Source organism: Aethalodelphis obliquidens, unplaced genomic scaffold, assembly GCF_003676395.1.
Source record: "Aethalodelphis obliquidens isolate GAN/ISIS:26980383/991018 unplaced genomic scaffold, ASM367639v1 scaffold32, whole genome shotgun sequence".
Lineage (NCBI taxonomy): Eukaryota > Metazoa > Chordata > Mammalia > Artiodactyla > Delphinidae > Aethalodelphis > Aethalodelphis obliquidens.
Window position 1 is genome coordinate 13020904 of NW_020837976.1, and position 22905 is coordinate 13043808.

The 22905-nt window shown below is 39.0% G+C and overlaps 1 protein-coding gene and 1 pseudogene across 3 annotated transcripts; both read left to right on the forward strand.

The window, feature by feature from the left end:
- On the forward strand, nt 1–11827 carry LOC113631344 (zinc finger protein 271). 3 transcript variants are annotated; one of them, XM_027127730.1, is made up of 3 exons: nt 1–67; nt 716–947; nt 8838–11827. In XM_027127730.1, exons 2-3 carry the CDS (start codon nt 848–850, stop codon nt 10847–10849), a joined length of 2112 nt encoding a protein of 703 aa, XP_026983531.1. In that variant the 5' UTR covers nt 1–67; nt 716–847; the 3' UTR covers nt 10850–11827. The 3 variants fall into 3 exon arrangements, with proteins under 3 accessions (XP_026983531.1, XP_026983530.1, XP_026983532.1); XM_027127729.1 differs by having other exon boundaries at nt 8–257; XM_027127731.1 differs by lacking the exon at nt 1–67 and adding an exon at nt 258–370.
- Nucleotides 11828–21005: 9178 nt separating this feature from the next.
- Nucleotides 21006–21734, forward strand: LOC113631251 (40S ribosomal protein SA pseudogene; annotated as a pseudogene).
- Nucleotides 21735–22905: the final 1171 nt, after the last annotated feature.

Sequence of the window (22905 nt, forward strand, 5' to 3'; positions counted from 1 at the left end):
AGCGGTCGGCGGTGATGGCCGGTTTACAGGGTGTGAGGCTTGACGGTGACTTAGAGAATACATCGAGGTATGGGTGATGTCGGCTCACGGAAGGCGGAGGAACTCGGGTGATCTGCCCTCCCCAGCGGCCTTGCAGCGCCACCGGGGAACCGTATGCTGTTTCTTGAGTCCGTGGGGAGTCGAGGCTGCCGACGTGGCCCCCAGGCGCGGCTCCTGGGCACTGCGAGCTGGTCGGTTCTCGGCCTGGTGTGCTTTTGGTACGCGGTCAGCCCTTGACTAGCGTTGCGTTCAGCTGAATGAACACCAGAAACTTTGGGGGCGGGTGGAATCCAGAGCTTGGATGCATTCACACGAATCAGCGGACGAATGCGTGAGTGTGATAAGAACGGAAGGAGGGAGAGACAGATCATGATGATGGATCAGTAGTGTCATTTCGGTGTAGAAGGGGCAGCGAATAACATAGAGCTAGCTAATCGCTAGGGCAAAATTCTGAAATTCCCTCCCCTGCCTTATCTTTACAGTTATATCCTGATTTTGGTAGCATTAACCCCCTGATTATCTTTGAAGATCTCTAGGTTTGGAATGGAGAATGTATGTCCAAGAGGGGTGATGCCTGACTCCTGAATGATAGGGAAAGAAGCGTAGTAAATTTGAAAGAAAAGCGCTTGAAAGTTAAATGAGATTTTGTTTTCTCTTTAACTTCTTTTATATCTAGAGGATGCTCCTGGTGGTCTAGTCTCAGAACTTATATCTCCAGTCTCCGCAATGATTCCCTTCCAAGTCCAGTGGTGCCCAGTTGCCTCCAGGTCTCAGACTCCTACGTGGACAAGAAAAGCTTAGTGAGGAAATGGTAAATCTCCAGTTGCTCCCTGACGTGTCAAGTGTCCAGTGGCAGTCTATGGAGATCCAATTCAATTATGAAGCTCAAGAACACTACCTTCTGTCAGGTGAGAAGCAGTGTGTATCTTTCTTAGTGGTTTGGGTGGGTTGGGGGGTGGGCGCCGTGTTACCTTGCTATGTTAGTGTCTTCAAGTGCTATTGGTATGCCTCATTGCCTACCCCTCACTGTATTATGCAGTACCATTTCTTTTGTGCTCCAAGCCCATGGCTTTATTGTACATTCTGTCAATCAAATTCTCTTGGTTTTCCTTCCTCTCCTTAAGTACCCAGTGTCATCCATTTTTCCCATTATAATCACCTTATTACCAATCTGTCAGTGTTTGGTATTTGCCCTTTAAAATCTTTTCAAGTCATCTTTCTCATGTACTGTTGGGGCATAGTTAAAAGTTTTGGAGTCTGACACCTGGATTCAAATACTAGCTTTGTCATTTACTAGCTTCAGTAAGTTACTTACATTTTTTAAAAATAATCCTGTTTCCTCACTTTATAAGTGTATAATAACTCATACCTTGGAAGTTATTTTGAGGGTTGTGTCTATCTATTACTCCATAATAAAGGACCCCAAAACTTAGTGACCTAAAACACTAAGACATTTTTCAACCATGTTATTTTCTTATGGTTCTGTAGGTCATTGGCTTGGGCTGGGTTCAGCTGGGCAGTTTTCTTCTGGAATCACTCATGCTCAACTAGGGCCAGGGTCTATGTTGGTATCAATCATAACATGTCCAGCTGTTGGTGCTGGCTATAGCTTGGGTCATGTATCTCCGGCAGGCTAGCCTAGACTTCTTCACGGGGCAGCTAGTCTTTAAAAAGAGAGAGGGATGCTAAGCACTTTTCTAACCTGTGTTTGCGTTACATTTGTTATTATCTCATTGACCAAAGCAAGTCACATAACCAATTCCAGAGTCATTGTGGGAGAAAACCACACAAGGATATAGATATTAGGAGATAGGATCATTGGGGTCCATTACTATTATAACAGATACCACAAGCACTAGATAAGATTCCATATATACGGCTCTGAGCAGATACCTGGCTGGTAGTAAATTCTTTACGAATGGTAGTCACTGTTATTTTTAGTAAGATAATCTTGGTGCTGACTTTGTTCAGATGTTCTGCAGGCTCTCATTTCCACATCATATTTTGCTGCTTTTTGATTTTGGTCTTTCCATTACTGCTGTTTTGCCTATGAAATTAACCTGTTGTCCTTTTCTTTTACTCTAAATCTTTTGCCTGTCTTTAGTTTTGGAGTATCTTTTTTTTTTTCGTACGCGGGCCTCTCACTGTTGTGACCTCTCCCGTTGCGGAGCACAGGCTCCGGACGTGCAGGCTCAGCGGCCATGGCTCACGGGCCCAGCCGCTCCACAACATGTGGGATCCTCCCGGACCAGGGTACGAACCCGCGTCCCCCGCATCGTCAAGTGGACTCTCAACCACTGCACCACCAGGGAAGCGCTGGAGTATCTTTTATTTTATTTTATTTAGTTTCTCTCTCCTGTATTTAGAATTTGTTTTTCCTTAAGAGTCTATTCTAAGGCATCTAGCTGTCTTCTTTCCTGAGAATCACTGCCTCCTCCTTGTTGTTTTACTTAAATTGACATACATACTATATGTGTTTGTGTCTCTTAGAATGTGTATAAAATACTTTTTTTATGATAAAGAAATATAATTATATTAAAGTGCATTTATAAAATATAGAAAGGCACAAAATAGAAATTTTGATAACCTACAACTCCACCATTTAGAGGTAGTCACTGGATACATTAATACATTAATGTATCCTTCAAATCATTTAATTAACTGTTCAACAAATATTTATTGTTGATAAATGTTTATTAGTTCATAAGATCATAGCTTATTAATGATTATTAACCATTAATAATAATATTATTAGTTACTGAGGGTTTACTTTGTATCAGCCACTGTTCTAAGTTCTGGGGATGTAGCAGTGAACTAATCAGAGAAGCCTTTGCCCTCAAGGACTTTACATTCTAGTAGGGGAAATAGGAAATATATAAGTATACAGTGTAGTGTCAGATAGTGATAATGGTTATATAAGATGTATCAGTCAGGATTCTGGCAGGAAACAGATGGCTCATTCAAATTGGGTAATTCAAAGTTTCATAAAGAGGATGGGAAGGATTACAGAAATCAACAAGGGATGGAGAACAGCATACGCAAAGCCTAAGCTGATAGTCGTAACTATCCTCTCCCATCACCCACTCCATATTGCCCTTACCTTCTGCCAGAATCTCAGTGGCACAGAGTTCTTTATCTAGTCAAATAAAATAAACCTTTTCTAGATGACCTGAGTCCTTGGTGATCCTGTCTCTTTCAGGTTACTTCCGTGAACCATTGACTGGGCCTATTAGACATGAGAGAACTACGAGGCACCCCCACTGAGTCCTCTGAGTTCCAGTAGCAGCAACCATTTCCCCACTGGTGATTGGTATCAGTCATTCTGGCCGGTAGAGGGACCCCATCTCTGCGGGCTGGTTTGGCAGTTTGAGGAGCCCAAAATGCTGAAGCAGGAAGCAGTCTCAACTTCAAATTTAACAAAATTATGACTTTGTCCCATGGTAGAAGTATTTTTCCTTTGAGAATCAGAACCCTGAACCCACCAAGCCCAAGATCATAGGGATAGGAAGCAAAAATAATATAAGTGGATTATGAGGTATATAGTAAGAAGAGACATTATTATTTTCTCTACCACCCTTCGTTCCTATACCCATGTATTATGGCCATGGGGGAGACAACACTGTTTATCACCCTTTAGTTTAATGCGTATATTGCATCCTGTATGACAGCACCCCAAACTTATCAAGGTGTTGTTGTCTAGCTTGTACTGTAACTGAGCCTACATTTAATCATTCCACCATTATCACAATCCACTTACTTCTGGATGATGGGACATGTGGTAAGACCCATGAATTATATGTGTATTAGATCATTGCTTAACTTCCTTCCCTGTAAAATGACTCCTTTGGAGGTAATATTATAGAGAGTACCATGATAATATATACGGCATTCTCTTAAGTCAATGCAAATTTGTATCTAGACTATGTATTTAGTCCTTTGAAGTTGCTGCCCTTTCCATAATAAAAGGGGTCAGATGTAATAAATCTGTCCCCAAGTGGCTAGCTGTTTCCTCTCTAGGGAATGGTACCTTATTAGGGCCTTAGCAGTTGGCTACTTGGGCACATAGCAATGATTATAGGCATATCAATCTTGATAAGTGGAGGTCCGTATTGTTGAGCCCATATATAGCCTCCATCCCTGCTGCCATGACCTCTTTGTACATGAGTCCATTGGGCAAACATTGGTAAAAAGGCTGATTAACATTCATAATATAGATCACCAAGTCCATCCTTCTGATTGAGAGGCTTCTCCACAGTGGATGCCCTTTGGTGAGGATTCACATGGGCCACAAACATAGTCATTCTTTGGTTTATCCTCATACTTTTCCTCCAGAATTCTTATTTCTTGTCTTCCAATCTTGTTCTTTCCAGGTACCTAACTAATCAAATAACCCATTAGTCACTATCCATGGATCAGTATATACATGTGTCTTAGACTATATTGCCTTCCATGGAAAGTAGACCACCAGGTGTATACCTGAAATTCTGCCCACTGGAAGGATTTGCCTTTACCAGCATGTTTAAGGCCACCCCTGAGTAGGGGTGTAAGTGAAAGGTACTCACTTTCAGGTAGTGCCCACACACTGGGCAGGCCCATCTACAAACCAGTTCTGTACATTTTCCTCCTCTGTTAACTGGTAATAGGGAATTCCCATAGGGCCATGAATATAGGTTGAGGGGGAGAGGTAGTGGAGCAGTAGGAACAAGTACCATGGAAATCTGAGTCACTAGCACATGGAATATACTTGTCTTCCAGATATGCTTTTATAATGGAATACTGGTTTGTATGTTCAGTTTTATGAATTGATGGGTCAAATAACAACTAATACATAGTGTCAGTTTGCAATAGTTATTTGGTGCCCTGTGGTCAAGCATTAAGTTTCTGTTAGTGCCCAAAAGCAAGCCAGGATCTGCTTTTCACTTAGAAAATTGTTGGCAGAAGACAGTATGGCCTTACTCCAGTGTGGTTCTCTTATAGAGGCTTGCAAGAGGCTTCATACAGCAACCGTGACTGCTGCAGACACTTCCAAAACCATTGGTTATCCTGGTTAATAAGGGTCATGTGACAGGACAGCTTGCATTGCAACATGGTCCTACTGCAGAACGTTTTTTTACTCTAAGCCTCACTCAAAAGTAGCAACTGTGCAAGTTACTCAAATTGGTCATTTCAGCACATTTACTATGGTATCTGTTGCCTCAAAAATGCAGGGCCCACCAACATTGTGCCTTTCTGAGGTGGTAACAGTTGGTTAGAGAGATAACCAAAGTGAAAGCATAAGCCATGTAACCATCTGAGAGAAGAGTCTTCCAGGTGGAGGGAATAGCAAAAGTCAGAGGCCCATAGATATAGCAGGAACAGAGTAATAAGCCTGGGGTAGACATGTGATAGGGGTGGTTTAGAATGAAATGAGGGCAGAGAGAAAGAAAGGGACCAGATCATATGGAACCTTCTAAGTCACGGTAAGGACTTAGAATTTATTCCCAGTGAAATGGGAAACCATTGGAACTCTTTACACAGGATAACATGTAAAGATCACTCTGACTGTTGTATGGAGAGCAGGAGAAAGGTAAGTTAGCAGGAAGAAAGCAAATGATTTAAGAGAGTAGTCAACTATGTCAAACAAATAAGAATAAGATTGAAAATTGACCACTGGATTTGTCAAGATAAAGCATATTAGGGACTTTAATAAGTGCAGTTTTGATGGAGTTACGGAGATAAAAGCCTGATTGCATTGGGTTAAAAAGAGAATAGACTTGATGTTGGTTAGAATATAGAGCAATGTGAACTATATACACCTGATGGAAGTGTGAATTGGCTTAACCACTTTGGAAAAGTCTAGTTGAAGACCTAACAGTTCTGATCCTAAATTTATATAACGTAGAGAAACATTTGGATATGTGTATGAAGATAGACGTACCAGCATATTCATATCAGCATTGTTTGAAATAGCAAAATGTTCTTATCCATTGAAGAATGGATAAATCACTTGTGGTGTATGTCACACTATAATAGTGAACATGAATGGACTACAGCTACACACATGACTGTGGATGAATCTTCCAAACATAATGTTGAGTAAAAACACAAGTCACAGAATACGTGTGGTATGATTCCATAAATGTATAAAGTTAAAAAACATGCTGTATTTGCCTGCTAGGGCTATAAGAAAACCACAGACTAGGTGGCTTAAACAACACAAATTTGTTTTCTCAGTTCTGTGCATTAATTTTAGTCATCTATGCTTTGCTTTCTTCTAGAAGTATTATAGTTTTAGCTTTTATATTTAGGTTTATATTACATTTCTAGTTAATTTTTGTGTATAGCATAAGGAAAGAGTCAGAGTTAATTTTTGTTATCATGATATCCAGTTGTAACACTTTTTTTGAAAAGAGACTACCCTTTCACCCTTGAATTATATGGGCAACTTTGTTGAAGGTCAGTTGTACATATATGTTTGGATCTATTTATAGACTCTGTTCTGTTCCATTAATGGATATGTCTATCCTATGCCAGTACCTTGCTGCCTTGATTACTGTAGCTTTGTAGTAAAGCTTGAAATCAGGGAGTATAAGCTCTCTAATTTTGTTCTTCTTTTTCAAAATTGTTTAGACCCTTCTCTGCCTTTCTACACAAAGTTTAGAATCGGTTTGTCAGTTTCTATGAAGAGCCCTGCTGAGATTTTGATTGGGGTTGCATTGAATCCATAGATCAGTTTGGGGAGAATTTCATCACTTTAACAATATTAAATCTGCCTATACGTAAATGATGGCATATATTTCTATTTATTAGATCTTTAATTTCTCTCAGCAACATTTTGTAGTTTTCATTATGCAGATACTGCACATATTTCATTGAATTTGTTTCTAATTATTTCATTTTTTTGGTGCAATTGAAAAAAATTGTTTTTAATTTTAGGTTCTAATTGTTCATTGCTAGCATACAGAAATACAATCAGGTTTTGTGTATTGCACTAATAAAACCATTTACAAGTTCTAATAACTTTTTAAAGACACTTTAGTATTTTCTGTATACGTGACTGCATAGTCTATAAGACAGTTTGACTTCTTGTATGCCTCATTTATTTTTCATGTCATATTGCATTTACTATGAATATTCAGTAAAAGTTGTACAATATTGAATAAAAGTAGTTAAGAGAGGGCATCCTTATTTTCCTCCCTTGTTCCTAGGACAAAAGCATTTAATGTTTAACCATTAAGTATGATGTTAGCTGTTGGTCTTTCTTTGCTTTTTATTGAAGTAGTTAATTTACATGTAACATAGTTGATATTTGGATTTAAATGTACCATCTTATTTTTTGTTATTTTCCCATATTTTGTTTCTTTTTTGTTTTTCTTTTTTCTCCCTTTGTGCCTAATTTAATTATGTTATCAAGTTTTTTATTTTTCTGTTTTTTTCTCTATTAGCTTATTGTTTATACATCCTTTTATTGTTATTTAATTGTCACCTAATAGCAGCCTTTCTCAAATGTGATTCTGTGAGAGAATTAAGCCAAAATGCTCTGAGGCATCCACTGTAAGTTACATATTAATGTTTCTTCTGTACATCTATTGATTTACTTGCTATCTACCATCTTTGGGAGAATTAAGAAAATAGGCAAATTATTTTCTTTTTATTTTTTTGTGGAACCCTAGTTGAAAAAGGCTGCCTTAGAAGTTACAACGTACACATTTGATTTATTACAGTTTATCTTAATTTATTATTTCTAGGATAACCCAAAGACCTTGTAATATTATAGTTCTATTTACCTCCCTCCTCTTGTGCTATTTTTGCCATATATTTTAACTCTACATATATATTGTAAAATCCATGAGACTTTCATATTGCTTATATCATTCAGTACATACACATTTAGATTTACCGCAATACTTTACTTTTTCCAGTACCCTTTGCCTTTGGCAAAGAGGATAAGCCTCCACTTGGAGGCTTGGGATTTTGGACTTTAGCCCTTGAAATTAATCTTTGTCATGTTTTCAGCTCTCTAGACCATTTGCAGTCTGAGAATGGTGTGCCTTTTATAGTAAACACCACTTAATAATGGACTGATAGTCTCAAGAATTTCAATGGAGCTCCCATGTTCTCTACCATTACAGGCCTCTGGTATTGTTGAGCAGAGGACTAATCTCCTCAAAAATCAACTCAAAAGAGATTTCTGATCCTACCTCCCTAACCTTTTTCTGGTCCACATACCTTAGTAAGGAAGTTTGGTCACTGAATATGGCTGTTCCCAAAAGGATCATGTTTTCTAGGCCACTTCTTTCTAATAATCAGGGCAAAAGAGGTGGAGGACTATGTAGACCTCTTTTTGAAAATTCAGGCTTCTTTTCTAACCATTCCTGAGCTTGATGCTTCTTTCTTTCCACTAATGACAACATGTGACCAGCCTGGTTGGTATACACTCACAGTGACAGCCTGGCTGCCACTGCCTCCTCCTCCTCTCCCTCCCTTTCACCTTCTCCCCCACTCCTTCACCCAAGTATTCATTCATACTGCCTACTTTATATATGTCAGTAAGTTGTTTATGTATTAGCTCTAATATAGTCAAACTTTCCTAATCACTGTAATTAGGTTTCAGTATTCCCAGATCTCCTGTGACAGACATATACAGAACATATCTGATAAGCCACTTCAATAAACGATTATCCATTACTTGTTGATTCTTCTTAGTTTCGCTCTTAGAAGATAATTTTCAGTATTTTCATAGGAAAATACTAATATATTTCACCTGAAACTTTCTTACAGTATGGAGAACATATTCCATTTATATTTTATTGTTCTAGATGGTGAGACTAAGGCCAAGGTTGGAGAGCTGGCTTCCGAGGAGGAAATTACAGCAAAAATTGAACCATTGACTGAAGAGTCTGGTAACCCCAGAGATGATGTTCTCCAGGATTCTGAATGCAGGGAATTCTGTGGATTTGGGGATAAATTCAATGAAAAGGATCAGAACCTCTTCAAAAGAAGACAATATAACTGTGATGAATGTGGGCAAAACTTTGCTTGTAGTACAGGCCTTATTAGGCATCAAAGAACCCATTGGGAGAAACCCTATGAATGTGATAAGTGTGGAAAGGCCTTTAATGTGAGCTCAGCCCTGGTTCTGCATCAGAGAATTCATACTGGGGAGAAACCCTATCCTTGTAATTGGTGTATTAAAAGTTTCCGTCGGAGCTCAGACCTTATTAAACATCAAAGAGTCCACACTGGTGAAAAACCTTACAAATGTGACGAATGTGGGAAAGCCTTCAGTCAGAGCTCTGATCTTATTATACATCAGAGAATACATACAGGAGAAAAACCCTATCAGTGCAGTCATTGTAGTAAAAGTTTTAGCCAGCGCTCAGACCTGGTTAAACATCAAAGAATACATACTGGAGAGAAGCCTTATACATGTAACCAGTGTAACAAACATTTTAGTCAGAGTTCTGATGTTATAAAACATCAAAGAATCCATACTGGTGAGAAACCATATAAATGTGATGTGTGTGGAAAAGCCTTCAGTCAGAGCTCAGATCTTATTCTACATCAGAGAATCCACACTGGAGAGAAACCATATCCATGTAATCAGTGTAGCAAAAGTTTCAGTCAGAACTCAGACCTTATTAAACATCGAAGGATCCACACTGGAGAGAAACCCTATAAATGTAATGAATGTGGGAAAGCTTTTAATCAGAGCTCAGTCCTTATTCTGCATCAGAGAATTCACACTGGAGAGAAACCCTATCCATGTAATCAGTGTAGCAAAACCTTCAGTAGACTTTCAGATCTTGTTAATCATCAACGAATTCACACTGGAGAGAAGCCTTACCCATGTAACCAGTGCAATAAAATGTTTAGTCGAAGGTCAGACCTTATTAAACATCATAGAATTCATACAGGTGAGAAACCCTATGAATGTGATGAGTGTGGGAAAACCTTTAGTCAAAGCTCAAACCTTATTCTGCATCAGAGAATCCACACTGGAGAGAAACCCTATCCATGTAGCGATTGTACTAAAAGTTTTAGTCGTCGTTCAGACCTTGTGAAACATCAGAGAATACACACTGGAGAGAAACCGTATGCATGTAATCAGTGCAATAAAAGTTTTAGTCAAAGCTCAGACCTCACTAAACATCAGAGAGTACACTCTGGGGAAAAACCCTATCATTGTGATTGTTGTGAGAAAGCCTTCAGTCAGAGTTCTGACCTTATTCTTCATCAGAGAATTCACACTGGAGAAAAACCATATCCATGCACACAGTGCAGCAAAAGTTTCAGTCAGAACTCCGACCTTATCAAGCACCAGAGGATCCACACTGGGGAAAAACCATATAAATGTAATGAATGTGGGAAGGCTTTCAGTCAGTGCTCAGCTCTTGTCCTACATAAGAGGATCCACACTGGGGAGAAACCATATCCATGTGATCAATGTGGCAAAAGCTTTAGTCGACGCTCTGATCTTATTAACCATCAAAGAATCCACACTAATGAAAATCCATATAAATGTGATGTGCCTGGGAAAGCCTTTAGCGCATGCACTGATCTTACTGAACACCAGGGAATCCACATTGGAGAGAAACCCCACAGGTGTGTTCAGTGCAGCAGAAATTTTAGCCAACTCTCTGATCTTATTAATCATGAGAAAGTCCATTCTGGGGAAGACACTCTAAATGTGATGAATACAGGAAAACCTTTAGTGTATACACCAACTTTATTCAGTACCAGAGACACTCTGCCAGAAAAAAGTCTTATGAACGCTATGGATGATTATGAAAAAGGTTTTAATCAATGCTCAACTCTTGTGCTACATTAAAAAAGACCACACACACTAGAGAGAAAACATATTAATTCAATTTTTATAATGAAAGTTTAACTCAGCTCAGACATTACTAAAGAAAAATTCTGAGGAGGAATCCTGTGAGTTGTTGGAAAAACCCTCAATGTGAAAAATTTTTTACTGAATGTCAGAAACAATGGAAAAAAATTCTATCTGCTGTAATGTAAGAAAAGCTCTAGTCTTTTATTCAAACACTGCACAAGAGGAAAGTTTTATCATTATAAGAAATGTCTAACCATATTAATGCAGAACCTTATCAGATATTGTAAAAACCAGTGTGGTGTTGTGTGCAATCAGAAGGAAATGTATTAGTGTTATAATCTCAAACCTTTTGTGAGCCCAGATCACCTATTGCATATCACAGAAGTTATTTTAGTAAATGTAGGGAAAATTTAAACCCTTCCCATATCTTAATTGGCATTCACTCTGATAATTCACATACCACTTATCTCCTGAAAGCTGGAGAATCCTACCTTATGCAAACATTAGTTATTAAATTCCCTCTGTGTGAACATGCTATGCTATTCTGGTATTAAACTTATTAACTGCATAACTCTAGTGCCCCATTTTCTGAAATACCCTTTTTTTTTGTGGGGGTGGCCAAGTGTTGGTCTTCCTAGTGAGCATGAGTTTTCAAGTTCCTGTGGTGTTCACAGCAAACATGAATTTATTTTGCTCTTAATAATGTAGCCCATCCATAAACTTTGGTGGTTTGAAATTACTTCTTCAACACTACCATTTAATTACAGTTTCTAAATATGTGAAACAATTTAAAAAAAAATAATTCCATATGTTAAAGTGTGAATATTTCTCTACTACTATGTTTATCCTGTCTGTCATCTATAGATTGAACAAAAATGTTAGCTAAAGTAACACCCACATGACTAATTGATATTGCATATTCTGTCTAAAAATAAAAAGACCTATTGATCTTTTTTTTAATGGCAACATTCATCAGACTTTGTTTTGTTTGTTGATTTCTGACATATATATTGATAATATGCCATGTGTACACAATGTTTTCAACTGAAAAACAAATAGTTTTTAAAAATAAGAAAAATTGTCTTTGTGGTATTAACCATTTGTTAAAATCCTGCTACTGTCATTTACTTTGACTATCCCCCATAATTATCCAATTAATATTTTAATTTAACATACATTGTTAAATTATTATGTGCAAGGCATTTTTTTAGGTTTTGTAGTATACACAAAGAATATACTGTCCCCAAAAAACATGTACTGTACAGTGATAAAGGCTGATGTATACAGAAAATATATGGCTCAATATAATCATAAAGTTAGGCAAGATGCTTATAAGAGCTCACAGGAGGTAGGGTTCAATTCTGATTGGAAAGAAAAGGAAAAGCTTTGTGGAGCTCCTGAGATTTGAGTTTTGAAGGATGGGAGTAGAGGCATAAAGGCAGAGAGGGAATAATCAACAAAGGCACAGAAGCAAGAAAATATAAGAAGTGATGTCGAGTATGGTGCTTAGTCATTAATTCAATAAATATTCAGTGTCAGGCACTGTACTGAGTGCTGCTGAAGAAAAAATGATTCCTGCCCTCATGCTTAAGTGTTTAGGAAAATAATGACTGAAGCATGTACTTAAAAGAGTAAGAATAAAGTGGAAATTAAAATGAAGGTGAAAAGACAGTTAAGAAATGTGATGCTAGGGCTTCCCTGGTGGCTCAGTGGTTAAGAATCCGCCTGCCAATGCAGGGGACATGGGTTTGAGCCCTGGTCCGGGAAGATCCCACATGCTGGGAAGCAACTAAGCCCATGTGCCACAGCTACTGAGGCTGCACTCTAGAGCCCTCAAGCCACAACTACTGAGCCTGTGTGTCACAACTACTGAAGCCCGTGCACTTAGAGCCCGTGCACCTAGAGCCTGTGCTCCACAACGAGAAGCCACTGCAATGAGAAGCCCATACATTGCAGCAAAGAGTAGGCCCCGCTCGCCGCAGCTAGAGAAAGTCCACACACAGTAACGAGGACCCAACGCAGACAAAAATAAATAAATTTTTTTAAAAATTAAAAAAATAAGAAATGTGATGCTAAACAAGCAGACATTTCAACTTTCTGGGGTTTAGTGTTATGTGTAAAACGGAAAAGTACTAGGTATGGTTGGAATAGATTTCATATTTCTGCATTTTATTCTCAAGGTAATGAGAAGCCATTAAGATCTTTCAACCAGGGAATGGCATGATCATCTTCCTGCTTTCAGAAGAGTCTAAAATTAAAAGGAGGAGCAGAAAGGAAAACTATTTGGGAAGTCTGGAAATAAAATCACAAGGTCCAGAAGTACAGGAGCTAAAATGCATAGACATGATGATAGGTTGAGAAGTGAGTAGGGGAAAAAAGTGTACAATCAATTATCGTCTGTTCCTTAGGGAATTTTTTTTTTTTTTTTTTTTTTTTTTTTTTTTGCGTTACGCAGGCCTCTCACTGTTGTGGCCTCTCCCGTTGTGGAGCACAGGCTCCAGACGTGCAGGCTCAGCGGCCATGGCTCACAGGCCCAGCCGCTCCGCGGCATGTGGGATCTTCCCGGACCAGAGCACGAACCCGTCGCCCCTGCATCGGCAGGCGGACTCTCAACCACTGCGCCACCAGGGAAGCCCAGGGAATTTTAAAAGTGAAGAAGAAAAAATAAGATGATCAAATTTATATCTGAAGGTTAGCCATCTTTCCTGAGAATAAACGTTAAGAGCCAACTGCTTACTACACGTTACTATCTAGTGTCCTATAGGTAAACTCAAATTCATGAAGTTGACACACACCCATGATATCTTCCTCCTGAATCCCCTACTAAACACCTTGCCATCCAGATAAAATAACTGGTTGCTATCCTACACTCCTCACTCTCCTCCAGTTTTCTAAATCTACTTGCTCACTAGGTCATTTCTGAGTTAAAAAAATAACACTACCTACTGTAAAAATTTAAACAGTAGTGAAATATACAGAGTAAAATGGGAAGAGAAACACAGAGAATTGGACCTGACATTTTATGCCAGTTGATTTCCTCCAGGCATTTATTTGCTGAGTCTCAAACTGGCAGGGCAAAAGGCCAAGAAATCTAACCAAAGGACACTGGAAGGTTAAGTGGAACTCAGCAGACTCACTTTGATAGTGGATAAAAATTGGGAATACAAGACATGCCAAGTAGGAGGTGTTCTTATAAACACCCCACAATTTCAGGATAAACATTAAAAGGCTATATATACCCTCAGAATAAGAATGAAATATGTGTGAACCAAGTCTAAAAAAAGTCTGAAATGCAATCTCAAGTCAGGTCAGCCTTTTAGTGAATTAAGTTATCTACTCCTAATCTAGCTGCCAACGAGAAGAGAAGAGGGTGAATCCTGTCTGGAGAATGACAACCTCATCCAGAGACTATAACTTTTCATGCACAATGTCCAGTGTTCAAATCAAAAACTACCAGAATCATTAGAGTCATAGACATTAATATACATTTACACACCCACACAGATGGATAGACCAGAAACAGTTATAGAATGTGTGTATACATGGATTAGTAAACATATATATATATATACATATATATATATATATATATATATATCACATATACATACATATATAACATAGCTCTGTTCTCTGAGAGGACCCAGGGCAATGATACTCCAGTATCAATAGGCATACCTAGATCATGGTTTGTAGATAGCATTCTACAAATTAAAGGAACCAGTGCTCCTTTGAGAAATGGCTGATTCTAGGGCTAGGGCAGGGAAAATACAAGATGAGCCAGGAGCATGTTATAGCATCAGAAAGTAAGCAAGAACTCAAGAAACAAAACACTGGGAGCAGGTCAAAGGAACATAGGAGCCAACGTGAAAGTATTCCCAAGGCCAAATAAATATACATGGGTCCATACTGATATAAATAAATATGGCAGAAGAGACAAATCTTCCTTATGGAAGAATTTCAAATAATATATGTAGATTTTCCCCCCTCAGGATGTGGAGTTTAATCCCCACCTCCCACTCCTAGAAGAGGCTGGACCTGTTGACTTGCTTCCAAGGAATAGAGTATGGGAAGGGAAAAATAGTAACCACAGTGGAGAAACCTGGCAAAAACTACTTTAACCTAAGTTTTCTTAACCTCAGTACTATTGACATTTGGGACCAGATAATTCTTTGTTGGGGATGGGGGCTATTTTTTCTGCTTATAGGATTTTAAGTATCATTCCTGGCCTTTCTCCACTAAATACCAGTAGCAATCCTCCCCCTGCCCCACCAGTTACAACAACCAAAAATGGACATTGCTAAATGTCCCCTGAGGGCAAAAATTACACCTGCCAGAGAAGCACTGCTTAAAGTTTAACAGCACCAGTGATGTGTGGATATCATGAACCACTTGGTATGATGTAATAAGGTCACTTCAGCTCTGTATATTCTTTCCAAAAACCTATAATCTCAAAATAACTAAAGTCAGAAATGAAAGAGGGCACATTATTGTGAATATTATAGAAATAAAAAGGATTATAAGAGAGCACTAGGAACAGTTGTACACCAACAAATTGGATAAACTGGACAAATTCCTAGAATCATGCAACCTACCAAGTGAATCATCAAAAAATAGGAAACCTGAATAGAACTATAGCTAGTAAGGAGATTCCCAACAAAGAAAAGCCCAGGACCAGATGGCTCCGCTAGTGAATTCTACCAAACATTTAAAGAAGAAACACCAATCCTTCTCAAACTCCTTCAAAAAATTAAAGAGGAGGGAATGTTTTCAAACTCATTTGATGAGGCCAGAATTAACCTGACACCAAAGCCAGACAAAGACACTACAAGAAAAGAAATCTACACACCAGTATCTCCTATAAATATTGATGCAAAAACCCTCAGCAAAATATTACCAAACAGGGCTTCCCTGGTGGCGCAGTGGTTGAGAGTCCGCCTGCCGATGCAGGGGACACGGGTTCGCGCCCCGGTCCAGGAAGATCCTACATGCTGCGGAGCGGCTGGGCCTGTGAGCCATGGGCGCTGAGCCTGCGCATCCGGAGCCTGTGCTCCGCAACGGGAGAGGCCACGGCAGTGAGAGGCCCGCGTACCGCAAAAAAAAAAAAAAAAAAAAAAAAAAAAATTACCAAACAGAATTCAACAACATATTAACAGGATTATACACCATGACCAAGTGGGATTTATTTCTGAAATTCAAGGATGGGTCAATCAACGTAATACATCATATTAACAGAGTAAAGGATAAAAACCACATGATCATCCCAATTGGTGCAGAAAAAAATTTTTTTTGACAAAATTCAACACCTTTTCATGATTAAAAAGTTAAAAACACACTCAACAATCCAGGAATAGTACTTCAACATAGTAAAGGAAAGTACCTCAACATAATAAAGTCCATATAAATAAAACTCACAGTTAACATCTACTCAGAGGTGAAATACTGAAAACTTTTCCTCACAAGAATGCCTGCTTTTGCCACTTTAACGTAGTACTGGAATTCCTAGCCAGAGCAACTGGCAAGAAAAATAAATAAAAGGCCTTGAAATTGGAAAACAGGAAGTAAAATTATCTCTCTTTGTAGATAACATGATCTTATATGCAGAAAATCCTTAAAATTACACACACACACACACACACACAACTTGTTAGAACTAATAAATCAATTCAGAAAAGTTGTAGGATACAAAATCAATAGGCAGAAATCAGTTGTGTTTTAATACACTAACAATAAACAACCTGAAAAATAAATTAAGAAAGCAATTCCATTTAAAATAGCATCAAAAATAATAAAATACTTAAGAATAAATTTAACCAAGGCAACAACACTAGAAACTACAAAACATTCTGGAAGAAATTAGACACCAATAAGTGAAAAGATATCCCATGTTTAATACTACCCAAAGAAATCTACAGATTCAGTGAAATCCCTATCAAAACCCCCACAATTTTTTTCAGAAACAGAAAAATCCATCCTTAAACTGATATGGGATATCAAGGGACCCTCAATAGTCAAAACAATCTTGAGAAAGAACAAAGTTGGAAATCTCACACTTCCTGATTTCAAAACTTACAAAGCTACAGTAATAGAAACAGTGTGATACTTGCATAAAGACAAATGTATAAACCAATGGAATAGTATAGAGAGCCCAGAAATAAACCCACCCATAAATGGTCAAATGATTTTCAACAAGGGTGTCAAGACCATTCAATGGGTAAAAGACAGTTTTCTCAGTAAATGGTATCGGGAAAACTGTATATCAACATACAAAAGAATGAAGGTTGACCATTGCCTTACATCATATACAAAAATTAACTCAAAGTGGATCAAAGGGGACTTCCCTAAACATAAGAGGAAAACTACAAAACTCTTAGAAGAAAACATTAAGGAAATCTTCATGCAATTGGATTTGTCAGTGATTTCTTGGATATGACAACATAAGCATAGGAAACAAAAGAAAAAATAGATAAATTGGACTTCATCAAAATTAAAAACTTTTGTGCATCAAAGGACACTATTAACAGAATGAAAATGCAATCAATGGAATGGGAGAAAATATTTGAAAATCGTATATCAGATAAGGGATTGATATCCAGAATATATAAAGAACCCCTACAACTCAACAACAGCAAAAACTAACCAGATGTTTTAATTGGTCAAATGGTTTGAATAGACATTTCTCCAGAGATGGTATATAGATAGTCAAAAAGCACATAAAAAGATGTTCAACATCACTGATCATTAGGATAGCCATTATTTATTTATTTTTTTTTGCGGTACGCGGGCCTCTCACTGTTGTGGCCTCTCCCGTTGCAGAGCACAGGCTCCGGACGCGCAGGCTCAGCGGCCATGGCTCACGGGACCAGCCGCTCCGCGGCATGTGGGATCTTCCTGGACTGGGGCGCGAACCCGTGTCCCCTGCATCGGCAGGTGGACTCTCAACCACTGCACCACCAGGGAAGCCCAGGATAGCCATTATTTAAGAAAGAAAGGAAGGAGGGATGGAAGGAAGTAAGGAAATAATATTGTTGGTGAGGAAGTGGAGAAGTTGGAACACTTGCACAATGCTGACGAGAATGTAAAATGTTGCAGCCACTGTAGGAAACAGTAGGGTGGTTCCTCAAAAAAGTGAACATAGGGTTTCCCTGGTGGCGCAGTGGTTGAGAATCTGCCTGCCAATGCAGGGGACATGGGTTCGAGCCCTGGTCCAGGGAGGGTCCCACATGCCGCGGAGCAACTGGGCCCGTGAGCCACAACTACTGAGCCTGTGCGTCTGGAGCCTGTGCACCGCAACAAGAGAGGCCGCGGCAGTGAGAGGCCCGCGCACCGCGATGAAGAGTGGCCCCCACTTGCCGCTTTCGCTCGAGAGCCCTCGCACAGAAACGAAGACCCAACACAGCCAACAATTAATTAATTAATTATTTTTTGAAAAGTAAACATTGAATTACAATATGATCCAGCAATTCCACTTCTGGGTGTATACCCAAAATAATTGAAAGAAGGGACTCAAATATGTGTACACTGATGTTCATAGCAGCATTATTCACAATTGCCAAAAGCTGAAAGCAACCTAAATGTCCATTGACAGATAAATGGATAAACAAAATGTGGTGTATACATACAATAGAATATTACTCAGCATTACAGAGAAAAGAAATGTTGACATACACTACATCATGGAGGAACACTGAAGACATCATGCTAAGTGAGATAAGCCGGGCACAGGACAAATATCTTATGATCCCACTTACATGAAGTACCTAGCAGCTTGGATACACTGAAATGGGAGTTAGTGAAAGCTACATAAGTAGAAAACATGAAGGCTGAAACATGGAGGGAAACAAAATTATAGAAGATACAGCAAAGAGCCTAGGAATCATATCTGATACAGAAAAAAAGGCCTAACATACACATATCTGAGTCTCAAAATGAAATAAGAGATGATGGAACAAAGGCTATATTTAAAGAAAGAGTGGTCAAGAATTTTCCAACCCTCATGAATAATCAAATCATGCATTAAAGGAGCACCACAGACAACAAAAACTACAAAGAAAAGTATACCTGGGGACATCATAGTACCTAACAAAAGCAAAGAAAAAGAGAAAAATCGAAAAAAGGGGAAAAAACATTATATTCAAATAAACAACAAATAAACTGAGGTTTAACTTCTCAACATAAAGCCAGAAGATAATGAAATATCTTGGAAGTATAACTTTCAAAAGCAAAGACAATGTGAAGACATTTCCAGACAAACAAAAATGAGAGAATTCATTGCCCACATACTCAAACAAAAAATACTAAAAGGAGTTCTCAGGCACAAGGAAAAAACAGTTTAGGAAGAAATGAAGAGCCATGGAAAGTGTAAATCTGAAGGTAAATGTAAATGAATATTAACTGTAAGAAAAGATAATAATGCCTAAAGTTGGAACTAAATACATTCTCAGAGAGATTGTAGAAGTACTAATTTATATTAGGTTCTAATAAACCAAGGGTGCATGTTGTAATTGCTAGAGTAAAAGAGGAATATAACTAACAAATTAACAGAAAGTAAAATGGAGAAATAAAAATTGTTGATTAGGGCTTCCCTGGTGGCGCAGTGGTTGAGAGTCCGCCTGCCGATGCAGGGGACGCGGGTACGCGCCCCGGTCCGGGAAAATTCCACATGCCGCGGAGCGGCTGGGCCCGTGAGCCATGGCCGCTGAGCCTGCGCGTCCGGAGCCTGTGCTCTGCAACGGGAGAGGCCACAACAGTGAGAGGCCCGCGTACCGTAAAAAAATAAATAAAATTGTTGATTAATCTCAAAGAAGGCAAGGGAAAAAGAATATAAATAGGCAAGACAAATAGATAACACATAGGATCATGACAGATGTAAGCCCAAATACACCAGTAATTATATTACATGCAAGTGGACACAAGACAAAGATTCTTGACTAGAATTTTTAAAATTAATCATGTAATACTTACTTGAGATACAACTACCAGAATCCAGGAAATTTAAAATACAAGTATGGAAAAAAGATACTGCATTCAAACACTAACCGAAAGAAAAGGTGCTAATCGCTGTACCAATATCAAACAAGAAGTAGACTTTAAAGCAAAAGTCTTACTAGAGATAAACTGGGACATTTCTATTGATGAGTCAATTTACCAAGAAAATAGAAATATTCTAAAAGTGTATACATCTAATAATTTTGCTTCAAAGTATATAAAACTAAAATTGACAAAACTAAAATGAGAAAGAGATAAATCTGCAATCCTAGTAGGAGACTTTTACGCAACTCCCTTAGTAAAAGAGGACAAGCAGAAAAAATGTCTAAGAATATAGTATATGTGGACAATATGATTAACAAAATGACCTAATGGACCTATGAGGTAACAGTACAACCAACAATGACAGAAACCTTGATTCTTTTTAGGTGCACAGAGAACATTTTCCAAAACCGAGCATATGCGGGTTTGTATATTCAACAAGCCTCAACAAATTTCATCAGATTGAAATTGTTTAGAGTAGGCTGTGCAATAGAATTTTCTGTGTTCTACCTGCATTGTTCAATACAATAGACACCATAGTCAACACAGTAGTCACTAGCCACATGTGGCTACTGAACACTTAAAATGTGTGCCTGATGAACTACATTTTATTCATTCTAATTAATTTATATAGCCACATCTGGTTAGTGACTACATATTGGACAGCACAGACTTAGCACGTTTTCACATAACAATGAAATTAGCTAGAAATCAATAACACACACACTTAAAAAAATTCCCAAATGTTTGGAAATTAAGAAAAACAATTTAACTTACCCATGGGTAAAGGAAGAAAGCACAATAGAAATTAGAATATATTTTTATCTGGATAATAGTGATATTATTAGGGGAAAAAAAGGCTAAAATTCAATGATTTGAGTATCCATCACAAGAAGTTAGAAAAAGAATAGCAAGTAAATCTAAAGAAAGTAGGATGAGGTCCATAAGCGTTGTTCTGGTTTCTCATCATAACTTAAAGAGAAATATTCACAATATCCAGAGCCCTTGATGTCCTGCAAATGAAGGAAGAGGAGGTCTTCAAATTCCTTACATAAGGAACCCACTTAGGGTGACACCAGCCTTGACTTCCAAATGGAGCAGTGCCTCTACAAAAGGAAAAGTGATGGCATCTGCCTCATAAATCTGAAGAGAATCTGGGAGAGGGTTCTGCTGGGAGCTTGTGCCGTTGATGCCACTGAAAACTCAACAGATGTCAGTGTCCTCCAGAAGTACCGGCCGGCAAGCAGTGCTGAAGTTTGCTGCTGCCGCTGGAGCCACTCCTACTGCTGACTGTGTCACTCCTGGAAGCTTTACTCATCAGATCCAGGCAGCCTTCCAGGAGCAGAGACTTCTGGTGTTTACTGACCCCAGGGCTGCCCACCAGCCTCTCACACAGGTGTCTTATGTTGACTTGCCCATCCTTGCTCTGTGTAACACAGACTCAACTCTGTGTTCTGCGGGCATTGCCATTCCCTACAGCAACAAGGGAGCTCACTCAGGGGGTCCGAAGTGGTGGGTGCTGACCCTGGAAGTTCTGCACATGCGTGGCACCATCGCCCGTGGACACCCACGGGAGGTCATGCCTGATCTCTACTTCCACACACACCTGGAAGAGACTGAAAAGGAAGAGCAGGCCACTGCTGAAAAGGTTGTGGCCAAGGAGGAATTTCAGTGCGAATGGACGGCTCTAACTCCTGAGTTTACTGCTACTCAACCTGAGATCCCAGACTGGTCTGCAGATGTGTAGGTCCCCTGTGTGCCTATTCAGCAGTTCCCTCCTGAAGACTGGTCTGCAGCTCCCACTGCTCAGAACACTGAATGGGGAGGGACGACCACTGATTGGCTTTAAGCTGTTCTCCCACAGCCCTTAAAGAGAAAATGGAAATGAAGTTGATGAAAAATCAACAGTTTCTTTAAAAAAAGAAAATAGAAGGAAGGAAATAGTAGAGCATGAATTAATGAAATAGAAAGCACACATTTTAAAAAAGAAAAGCCAAAAGCTCATTTTTGAGAAAGAATTAAATTGACAATCCCCCAGCAAAACTGATCAAGAAACAGAGAGAAGTCCCTTTTGTCAACGTAAGGAATGCAAAAGTGGCCTTCAGCACAGATCTACAGCCACTACAAGTGTAATATAAAGGATATGATTCATAATTTTACCTAAAATTTATAAAATTTACCCAAAATTAACACAATAAGAAATATAAAATCTGGGACCTCCCCAGTAGCACAGTGGTTAAGAATCCACTTGCCAATGCAGGGGACACGGGTTCGATCCCTGGTCAGGGAAGATCCCACATGCCATAGAGCAACTAAGCCCGTGCACCACAACTACTGAGCCTGCACTCTAGAGCCCGCAAGCCACAACTGCTGAGCACGAGAGCCACAACTACTGAAGCCCACGCTCCTACAGCCCGTGCTCCACAACAAGAGAAGCCACCGCAATGAGAGGCCTGCGCATCTCAACAAAGAGCAGCCCCTGCTCACTGCAACTAGAGAAAGCCAGTGTGCAGCAACAAAAACCCAACACAGCCCAAAACTAAACTAATTAATTAATTTAAAATAAAATGTCCAGCTCAATGGCTTTAAAAAAAGAAAAGAAAAGAAATATAAAATCTAAATAGCTCTGTGTCTATTAAGGAAATTATTGGGAATTCCCTAGTGGTCCAGTGGTTAGTATGTGGCACCTTCACTGCCGGGGTGGCCAAAAAGAAAAAAAAAAGGAAATTATCTGTAACTTAAATTTTTCCCATCAAGAATAGTCCAAGCCATATATCTCAGCAGGGAAAAGTTCCAGACATTAAAGGAAGAAATAAAGCAATCTTACACAACCTCTTCAAGGTAAAAGAAAAAGACAATACACTACCCAACTAATTTTATGGAAGCTGTGGATTATGTTCCTTACAGAAGAAGATTTCCTTCCTGGAACTAGACCAGGAGGCATGGCTTTCCCAAGGATTTTGGCACACGCATTTCTCCGCATCTCCCTAGGATGCCTTTCAGGCCTTTGATCACTCCAG

What these genes read in the sequence shown, in the direction of transcription:
- LOC113631344 (XM_027127730.1), top strand. Translation starts at nt 848, where the DNA reads ATGGTAAATCTCCAGTTGCTCCCTGACGTGTCAAGTGTCCAGTGGCAG. An exon ending in AGAACACTACCTTCTGTCAG is followed by an intron (nt 948 to 8,837) that starts GTGAGAAGCAGT and finishes TTATTGTTCTAG; the next exon opens with ATGGTGAGACTAAGGCCAAG.